The sequence below is a fragment of the Apium graveolens genome, chromosome 10 (assembly GCF_009905375.1).
Source record: "Apium graveolens cultivar Ventura chromosome 10, ASM990537v1, whole genome shotgun sequence".
Classification (NCBI taxonomy): domain Eukaryota; kingdom Viridiplantae; phylum Streptophyta; class Magnoliopsida; order Apiales; family Apiaceae; genus Apium; species Apium graveolens.
In genome coordinates, this window is record NC_133656.1 from 128,081,258 (window position 1) to 128,092,184 (window position 10,927).

Here is a 10,927-nt window from a genome sequence, read left to right on the forward strand (position 1 = left end):
TAACATATTAATTAACTTTTAATATTTCTATTATTATATCAAAATTTTATTTAAATTCTATATAATATAAATAGATTTAATAAAGATCGGTGTATCGGACGAGTTGCGCACAATTGTAGGCTACTACTTATATAGATGCACAAAAGGCCAACCGGGCCGGGCTTTGACCGGGCCTTAAAAAGCTCGGGCTTTGACCGGGCCGGGCTTTTCGGGCTTTGACTTTGACCGGGACGGGCCGGGTCGGGCTTTCCGAAAATGTCAGAGCCCGTTTGGGCCCTCTAGGCGGGCCTAACCGGGCTTTTTTTCGAGCTGGATCGGATCGGGCCGGTTTTTTTTCTAATTTAAATCAGATCGAGTATTATTAGAGATTCCGAAGAATACATATGTTAGCAACTAGATCATCGTAACAATGTATTAGTTTATATGGAATATTTTATGAAAACATTACTTCGTTGAAAACATTTAAGTTCGGCAAAAAATAAACATGTTTATAGAATAATATGCTTTATCATTGTTATGATAACAATGATATCCAAATATATATAGTGTACTTATTATATCTTCTTTCATTATTTATGCAACGAAGTATATAAATAATATTATTAATCACATATATGTAAATATATATGTGTTTAAAGTATTATTTATATTTACAGTAAATGTGAATTTATATATATATAAGAAAATATATTAGAATAATCAGATTATAACCGAGTTTTTTCGGGTTTTTAATCGGGTCGGGCCGGACCAAAACCCGGGCTTTTAACCGGGCCGGGCCGGGCTTTGCCTAAAAATATAGGGTCCGTCGAGGCCCGAAACCCGGGTCGGGACCGGGCCGGGCTTGACCGGGTTTTGACCGGATCGGGCCGGGTCAGATTTTCGGGTCCGGGCTTTTTGTGCATCTCTAACTACTTACTACTCTCTTCGTCCCATCCAATTATATACTTTTATAATTCAATTTTATCCGTGCATTGAACTGAGTACAATTTTTTTTCGATTAAACTTAAAATTTTTATTTTTATATAAAAAAATAAAATAAAATAATTTATAAAACTATAACATTAAAAGGTAAGTCGAACCCGTCCTAATGCAGACAACTCAATCGGACACACAAGTAATGATAAGGGAGAATTGGTTTGATCAAACCCTTGGGAATGCGCTGCCAATCACCCAACACCTTTTCACTAGCGGAAAAAAGATAGAGATGAATAGAAAGAAGAAAAAGAGAGACAGCTTAGAAGAAGAACTGGTGAAAATATGATATGATAGTTCTCCATGTCAAAAAGGCAGGTAAGTTTCTTACAAGATTATATATTTATACGGGTATTCTCTAAGTTTTCTTTCTGTATCAGTAATATTATATGCTGAAGATTATTTCATCCATGTTGAAGATTGTTTTCATCCATAACATTCTAGCCTACTAAAGATTGAGTCCGAGTGTTCGAGCATAAGTATATTGGCTTAAGATTAGTTTTACCTTGTTTTTCATTGCTTGCTTAGTGTTGCTTAAACTGAGCTCATGCTTATTTTACGTTTTCTTACCTTTGAAATAAAATTTTACATTTTCATACCATTATTTTTTTTGAAAGTATATGAAGAGGGCTGCCAACAATTCAAAAATATAAGGGATTTTTTCGCAAAATATGATCAGTGTTCCTCGGAAATTAATTTCTGCATCCGCCTCTCGGTGGATTCAATGGCACATTGAACAAATTTTCTTTGCTGGTTCTGTATTTGAGATACCTGCTATTGGCTGCTAATAGTTTTCGTTTGCTTTATTAAACAGTCCGTGATATGCTAAGAAAATCGCTTTATCACAAACTTGTTGCAGTTTTGAGGAGAACTACAAATTTTCCTTTCAATCAGTTATTTTACAATCAATGTCAGTACTACTACTATAAGGATAGTTATAGTGCCAATTAGCTTCTACTTCCTTGGTTACTTATGCCATCGGATTGTTATAAGTGGCCTCTAAAGTCCTCTCAGAGGATATTTAATTACCCATCTGTTCACTCATTACATTAACTCAGTTATAAAGTGTGAAATTATGAACATGAATGATATTGTAACTTGTAATGAACTTAAAGATTCAAATTTTTGATATTTAATTTCTCCAGATCAATTTAATTATACAATTATGATTAGAAGTTGGTCTTACGTCCAATGCAATTTTCAGGGGAATCATATTTTTCGTTGGGGAATTGCAAATCCGATTCCTTGAGCCATCAAAGTACGATCTTGTGAAGTGCTTGTGCTTTCTGCAGAAGTCTGCTATGAATACTTGAGCTGCAGAACTCTTCGATAAAGTAGATAATATGTTATATAAATGCTTACACACTTCAAGAGGTGAGTTTCTCCTCTAATTAGACTCAACAATAATAACTGGTGCCACTCTATAGTCTCCCAAATTGCTCTTCTCCCTGTTTATAATGCCGAATCGCATGACAAGAAATTCATAGTGGCTTTCGTTTTTGAAACATGTTCACTACGAATCTGAATCTGATGGTAACCGGATTTGAGATCCAATTTCGAGAACTTGGCTCCACTCAACTCGTCTATTGTTGGAATCGGGTATTTATCGGGTACTGTCGCCTTTTTTAAGGTTCTATAGTCAACATAGAACCTCCACGAGCCCTCCTTTTTAAGGAGAAGGATAGGGCTCGAAAATGGGCAGCTGGACTCCTGAATTCTGGCTTCCTGTAGCATATCTCGTATTAAGGCCTCAATCTCATCTTTCTGTTACTGGGGATATCTGAAGGGCTGGACAGGGATCTGGTCTATTCCATCTGAAAACACATGGACTATTTTCTTTTTTTGTCAAGAAAACACATGGACTATTACTTGTATAAAGCTTCCATATGACTATAAGCCTTTATCTGATACTCACACAAATGCTGTTTTCTTTGTGGGAATTGTCAATTGCAGATAAATAAATATTCGCATGCCCATGGGCAGCCTGAATCATAGACCAATTGCTACAAGCCAATGGGATGCTGTTATATGGACGACTGTGTAGCCTAAATAAAAATACAACTGTGCTATATCTCGCTATGTACTCAGGATTATGTGTGCAAACGGAAAAGTTGATCAAGATATAGCTCCTGATTCCTACTGTGGGCCTGGAAGGTAAGGAAGAGCTAATACTTGTAAACATAGGCGCATTCGGTTCCTTGTTAGAAATTCTTGCTGTTGAGTCTTTCAGTTCTTTTGGCTGACTGGTCATCTGATGAATTGATATGTCGAAAATGATGTGTTTACATTTTTAAAAATTCCTTATTAAGGAATTATTATAAATTAATTTTGACATCTAGACTTTAAGCCCTATTTTTTTTAAGTTATTACAAGTAGAGTTTTCTTTTCTTGATATAATCAAATCACTTATAAGATTCATTTGTTTGTAGCCAAAGGGAAACATTTTATTGATGTTTTTATTTTTTGGTTTTCTTCTCTTCAAACCGTGGTATATTGCCTTTTAAATTAATTTTTTTTACTATTATCTTAAATGTTTATTATTATCTTGAATGTTAGGAAGTAGATGAACCAGAACATATTTGGCTGAAAATTAAGATAAAGTAGACTCTTCTTCGGACTGCTTCAACTGAGTTACTCTAAGTTACCCGGACTCGGGTACGGGTGTCGGATACGGGTACGGATCCAAGTGTCGGACTCTTAGTTTTTAAAAATTTAGGATTCGTGGATATGGATCCAAAATTGGACACGGGTGCGGGGATTCGGCATATAACCTTCACATAAGCGAAATTATACCGATTTTGATACATTACATTTGTAAATTCGTGTCTTCTACCACATAAAGTAAACATATACATAATTGTTTATGTCATATTTATAACATAAATCAAAAGGATAACATAAAAATAGTAATCTATAGACATCGCTCCCTATAATTAAGAGGATTAAGTTGTTGTGAGGCCTTGGAAATCATTTTGAACTAGATTTCTTAAGGTTAAAGTGTTCGGTTTCTATATGAAGGATCCGACTCAGATCCCATGCCCACACCCATGTCATGTCCGCTAGACACGGGTCTCAGGGAAAAATTGAAGAGTCCGGGTAACTTAAGAGTTACTTGTAAGATCTTCTATTTTTTTTTGTTGAATGATAGGGAGTAGATAATTCAGAAACGTATTTGGGTGATAACTTAGATAATGTCATTCACTCTTATGAATCCAGAAATGCGTGTTCTCTTCACAGTCCAACTTCTTTTAATAACTGGTAAGAGTGAATACAAGCAGTGAGAACATAAATGTAAGTGTACAAAGAGAGATGATTTATCTAGAACTAATAAATACATTTCAAAAATTGATAGCAGTTTTCCAGAAAGTGTTAGATGACACCGACTTCTCAGAGATCCTCTAGTGTTTAATCCTTTGTGTGAAACGTAATTGGCATTGATGCCCGAGCAAACAGGAACATTAGATGACCTTTACCCCATAAGTGGATATCAGCCGTTCCACTTGGAGAGTTGTAGAACAAATTTTAGTACCTGGAGTAGTTACTTTAAAACACCAGGTATAATATGTACAGATCATAATCATATCTTGTTTTCAGTTTAGTAAGTACTATAGTAGTTGTGTTGCACAGCAAAATATTTGAACACATCGTATTTAGTCAGGTGGACTGCACGTGGAAATATCTAGTATGTATATGATACATTTAATTGCCGAGGAGGTGGGGATACTTTGTGGGTGCTTCATTTCTATTGCCTCGAAATTATCAAAAGGTTCTCTCTCTCTCTCTCTCTCTCTCTCTCTCTCTCTCTCTCTCTCTCTCTCTCTCTCTCTCTCTCTCTCTCTCTCTCTCTCTCTCTCTCTCTCTTCTCTCTCTCCCCCAACTCACACACACGGATGGATGATCTTGCAGTTCATAAATTTGTACAATTGATCTTGGTTGTCTCCGAATTTCGCTCTTTACTCAACGTTTTATTCTTACTTTTTTGCTTATCGATGTAGCAATCTGAATCTTAAATTTATTGCTAATTAGAAAACCTGCGCGATGACAACCAAGATTTGTCACTCTGTTCAGATCTAGACATTTGGTGCGTCTTCCTATAAATCCTGACAGTTGGCGAATATTATACCATTTTTCCCTACTTGTTGCATGTTACTACATCGATACTATAATATGGATGTAAATTGTTTTCTTAGATTTCTCTTTTGATATGGATCTTTGATGTTTTTAATAAAATTGTATTGGTTGCTGCTTGTGTCTAACAATTACTCTAATTTTGTTACTGTATCTTTAATTTATCCTCCTACTGTATATTGCAATCAAACCTGACAACAAACCAGACTTTTAACATGCTGTATTAGCCTGCTTACTTGATGGATGCTACAAGATAGCTATTAAATTTCTCGCTTTCTTCTTGTGTCTAATATATTTTTACTTTCTGTTTAATTTTTTAAATTCTTAATTTCATCAGTGTGCTAAGATAATGACAGAGGACTTCCAGTTATCTATAAAGGACTTGCAGTTAGTTGGAAAAGAGCCAACATCAGTGTATCACTTATCAGATGATAATCTTGGTGAGATATTCTTAAGACTGCCGGTAAGATCTCTTTTGAGCTGCCAATGCGTGAGCAAACGCTTCAGTGAAGTAATCACAAATCTGAAATTCAAAGACATCCATATCAATCGAGCCATCACTTCCAACACCACTTCGTATTGTTCAGTTTTCCTTTGTGGCGAAGATGACACCGATGAAAGTGGCAGTAATGAGATTGTTAATCTCCGATATGACCACATTCTTTTAGAGAACTCACATCGTTCTGTATCCTTTTCTTATGTGAGGCTTAGCAATCCCATATCATGCAGGATGTCTATAGTAGGCAGCTGCAATGGTCTTCTGTGCGCTAAACTTAAGGGTCCAATAGATCAAATTGGATCGGACATGTTGATCTGGAACCCCGTTACCAGAGAAAATCGATATGTTGCTGATCCAAAAATAAATGCTTCAACAATTAAGAGGACTCTTGCTCTTGCATTTGGTTTCACGCCCAAAACCAAGGATTACAAAGTGGTAAGAGTCGTTGCTTATCATAATTCTGGAAAGGCTTTACGGCAGCCCGATAGTGTTTTAGTCATAGAACTAGAGGTGTATAATATGAGTACTGACAACTGGCGTACCTACGAGATAAAGACTCTGCAATGTCGTGAGACAGATCATATGCCCCCACTGGTCAATCCCAATATACTCTTAGGTATGTCTCGGGCCACCAATACTCGGTCTTTAAGAGGGGCATTTCATTGGCTTTCTAATTCTACAGCAGATGCAAGTAGGAATAATAAATCAATCTTGTCATTTGACCTTGAAAAAGAGCAGCTGAGATTGTTCACAGTGTTGGATTCTAAAAAGATCCCTTACGTAGAGTATGGGATACTAGATTGTTTAAATGACTCGCTTTCAATGATTGTTCCTCATTATTCATATAAATTCATTGATATATGGGTGATGCATGACTATGGCGATCGGAATTCTTGGATTAAGCTGTTAACTGTCGATCAATTTCAAGGACTTGCAGCACAGCCAATAGGATTTTGGAAAGATAAACTCTTTATAACGGTGAATAAATTGTTGTGTTTGTATAACCTCAGAAACCAAGAAATGAAGTTCTTCCCAATTGCGTGGGAATTCTATTCTGCTACTTTTTGTGATTATGTCGAGACATTTGAGAGAGTCAACCGCGCGACTGCAACTACAGGGGTGGCTGTCCAGTGAGGTAATACTTACATCTATTAACACCACATAGTTTATCTTAACCACCTTGCTGAAGAAAGATAATTTTTCCCTTACAAGTAGAAAACTAAAAACAAACAATTTGTTTTGCATATCAATTCTTAATGTCATTTGCAGAATATATTGTGCCGTACATACGCACACACAGATATATATTATTTTCATTAAAACTAGTGAGACCTTTGGATGCTTTTATGTACCTTGCATAGAATGTGTTTTTAGAAATCAAAATTTTTCATTCTGGTGATTTTATGGAAAGTGATTTAACTTGAGCTGTTTCAGGAGTACAGTTTTTCTTTACCGATTCAAAAGCTTTTTCCTGAGCTATTTTTAGACTGCAGTTCCTCCTTACTGTTTTAAAAAAATTTCATTAATTTTAGAAAAAAAACAATTAATTGTTTGTTTACATTAGTAAATTACTATACATTTGACAACATCGCTTTAGGATTTGATATGAAAAGTTCCAGATTTAGTCAACTGTGATATGAAAAGTACTATATGTTCTCTCATGAAATTAGTAGTGTCCCAGAGGTATTCACTGCTTATGATTTATGAATGTAGATTATGTTGAATGGGCTTGGCCTTTTGGTCCGGGTTGTTGCATAAGCGTGTGAGCTCATAAGATTAGTAATGGAATACTTGAAATCGAACATAACGCTTTCTTACAAACATGATTCGTAGTTGCCTGACAAAAGTTCTTGGTTTCAGTAATCTGAAAGCTTAAAGCTGTCTCATTATATTTTTATAACATCTGCTTTTTGTTCCTAATGCTTCTTTGACTTTTAGGTATAAATGGAAAATCTGAAGCTTTTGGAGATCTTCCGAGGATCGTGTTTACATCTTTGTAACTTTGGTTGCTCACTTCAGTGCAACTTTACCGTGTTCATTGCATGTTTCAAGATTGTTGCTGTACTTTTGATCAAATTTGGATTTTTCTGACATAAGCTAGCCATGTTATACAGCTTAAGTTTGGAAAGTGCACTATAGTTAACGAGTTTATAAAAATTTGACGATTTTTAGGGTGTTTGTTGATGTTTTTTACAAGTAGTTTGAGACTAAGAGCAGTATTGTAAAAGCAGTCTGATCTAGAACAAGTTAGTATCAACAATGTTAGGCTTGGAGATGGGAATGCCTTACTACCTTCACAATTTCTGGTCCAGTTATGTAATGTATTTATGCTGTCATCCTGATCGCTGTGAGCTATGATTTGTTGGGATTTGGGTTAAAAGTGATTCTTAGATTTTACTTTTTTTTATAAAATATGTTTTATTTAAGATCAAAGAATGTTGGTACATGGAACTTTTCCGAAAGAAGTGGTTCCTTAAGAAGTGGTGGGGATAATATAGGATTAAAGATTAATTAAAAAATTAAAGTGGAGGTTATATGGACGTTATTTACTTGGTTTTTATATTATACTAGCTTAAATCTCGTGCGGTATACGGGTTTCGTTAATATTTAAATATTATTAAAATATTATTTAATTAATTAAATTATAATTTTATTATATTTATATAAGTATATAATAATTAGAGATTTATAATATAAAATAAAAAAAAAATTAGAAGAAACCGTTATGATAGTTTAGTAGGATACAGTTAAACCTCCTTAAAGTAATAGGTTCGGGACCAAAAAAAAATATTACTTTAGCGAGTTTATTACTTTATCAGGTGTAAAAATACACGATGTCCATTATGTTGGAACCGGAGAAAAATATTATTTTAGTGAGGTTATTACTTTATCGATTATTATTTCATCGAGGTTAAACCGTAAGTTTTGGTTGTAGTTTCACGGGATAAGTAGTCTAATTCTAGTAGTTTAGCAATTTAGTAGTTTAGTAATTGTCTAACATTATTTATTTTTATTTTTAATAACCAGAATAGAGTGCGATGCACGGGTTCCGTTATTATTTAAAATTTTTAATTTTACCTTTAAATTATAATTTAAAATATTTATATAAATATATAATAATTATAAATTATAACTCATTCCGGTTATTATAGTATAGTATAGATTTGATGATATTCTGTAAGAATATTTTAAGAGAAAAATGCCCCTAATTAAGTACGCACATCTCATATTTTAATTTGAAATAAATTTTTGGTGCAGTTTTAAACATTTTCTTCGTAGCTCAAAGTCTCTTCTTCTAGTTGAGATTGAAGCACCGGATGCAATTGTCAATCTGATAAGGAAGTGTAAGATTAATAATGTTATGCCCGCTTTCGGTCATGGGTCCTAAACATGTCCCATGGGTGTACTGAAAAACTGGGCTCACACATGTGAGTTAGAATTGTGTATTCATGTATAAGTTGGACCAACACATGTGCATGAACTCTCATATGAGGGTTGGGCTCATGAGTTGGTGAGTTCTCACATGCAAGCTGGGCCTCATATGCGAGCTGGGCTCTCACATGCAAGCTGGGCCTCACATGTGAGCTGGGCTTTCACATGCGAGTTGGGCTCACGACGTGCGAGTTGAGCTCAGGTGCCCATATGCGAGCTGAGCTCATGTGCTCTTATGCGGGCCGGGCCCATGAGCCCACATCTCGTGAAAAATAAAGAAAACATCTTATTTATTGATTCAGGGAAAATGCGGTTGTTAGGACGAAAACACGCGCTAAATTTACACGCAAGTATATGCGTTCACAAGTAATATATAATTCTTTCTAGTTCGTTCCTACAGAGACTGGTTTAGGTTAAGTTCAATTTATGCACTTATGCAACAATGATATGACTATCGTTCAATACTAAGACAAATAATAAGTTGGGTTTTGATTATAACTAAGAAATTATACTAACTAAAATTAACTAAGAGAATTATGGTTGAATTACTTATATGAGACAAACATGAGATTCTAACTTCATTACTACTTCATTCAATAGCTTTTGTTCTTAACCTTAGCATGTAATGGTGATGACACTAATCAGATAACACGAAACAAGTAAACGCCAACTTTCGTTGTACGAATACCCTACTATCAGACATCCACAAAAGAGATAGAAGCTGAATAGACACCAATTATGTCGAGACCCTATATGTCAATAGAATTTGACAACATACAGGTTTAATGCGCAAGTTATCTATCGTGATTACATAGGGCAAGTAAGATGGTTAAAATTATCTATGAATTATGCATAACAAATACATGAACCTATGCTAGCATGACAAGTTCTAAACCCCTATATTCACTTTCGCATAAATAGAGATTAACACGCTATCTTATAAGTTCGCGACGCTCATAAGACGAATAAGCACAACTAATACTAGGATATCGTACATTCACCACACACTAAGATATCGAAACAATTTAACTAAAGAAATCCATAAGTAAATCCGCTAGAACCCCACGATAACGATTAGTTCATAACCGAACTCATCATCACCATGGGTTCCGATGAAAGCATGGTATAATAAACTAAGTCTTTATAAACTGAATAAATAATTAAAGTACGTAATCAAGAGTAATGGGTTCAACAAACAAGGAAACAAGCATCCATGATTACAACTCAATCAAAGAATCACAAGTAAAAACAAGCTTTTCTTCTCCTTTATTGAATTTGTGCTCCTAGGTCTTATTGCCGTCTTCTCCTTAGTCTCTGTTGTGAAAAACGTCTTAAAAGAGTCTTTATATAGAAGCCTAACTCGAATAGAAGTCCAGAAAATCAGTCTCAGAATAGAATTAGGATTCTCAGAATTTGACCCGGCGCGGGCGCGCTAAGCTTCTGGAAAAACTTATGACTTCTGTTTTATTGGCTGGTTTTTGATGGCGATCAACAAACAATCATCCGAGGCACCTTCCTAACACCAATTTAGCACCAAAACAATGCTAAATCTCCTCCTTCTTTCATCTATGCCCTGAAATGCAAAACACTACAAAAACGTATAAAAAACACAAACAACTCGAGTACAAATCACCAATTCAAGCTTTTATAAAGCGTTCTAAGTGGATATAAATGCCACTTAACATACCCCCAAACTTGAATCGATGCTTGTCCTCAAGCATAAACAGACTCAAAGAACAGAATAAAAATGCATGAATGCAACTACATGAATGCAACGATCCCCTTAGAATGACTAAACCAACCAATAAGCAACATCTCAACAAATGCAATTATTCGCACAAAGTTCAATCAAACCCCACAAATCATCTCACAAACTAAAAATGTGCGTGTGTGCAA

General features: G+C 35.1%; 1 protein-coding gene across 15 annotated transcripts; it reads left to right on the top strand.

Annotated features, from left to right (window-relative positions):
• Nucleotides 1-1,097: 1,097 nt before the first annotated feature.
• Nucleotides 1,098-7,899, top strand: LOC141693491 (F-box/kelch-repeat protein At3g23880-like). Of its 15 annotated transcripts, none has more exons than XR_012563132.1 (7): nucleotides 1,098-1,290; nucleotides 2,177-3,126; nucleotides 4,328-4,527; nucleotides 4,631-4,738; nucleotides 4,999-5,053; nucleotides 5,438-6,734; nucleotides 7,538-7,899. XR_012563132.1 is itself a non-coding variant. In XM_074498614.1 (7 exons), exon 6 carries the CDS (start codon nucleotides 5,450-5,452, stop codon nucleotides 6,731-6,733), a length of 1,284 nt encoding a protein of 427 aa, XP_074354715.1. In that variant the 5' UTR covers nucleotides 1,098-1,290; nucleotides 2,177-3,126; nucleotides 4,328-4,527; nucleotides 4,627-4,738; nucleotides 4,999-5,053; nucleotides 5,438-5,449; the 3' UTR covers nucleotide 6,734; nucleotides 7,538-7,899. The 15 variants fall into 15 exon arrangements, 14 of the variants coding, with proteins under 14 accessions (XP_074354715.1, XP_074354717.1, XP_074354719.1 ...); XM_074498614.1 differs by having other exon boundaries at nucleotides 4,627-4,738; XM_074498616.1 differs by lacking the exon at nucleotides 4,999-5,053 and having other exon boundaries at nucleotides 2,177-2,346; nucleotides 2,521-2,582; nucleotides 2,926-3,126; nucleotides 4,328-4,738.
• The last annotated feature ends 3,028 nt before the right edge of the window (nucleotides 7,900-10,927 follow it).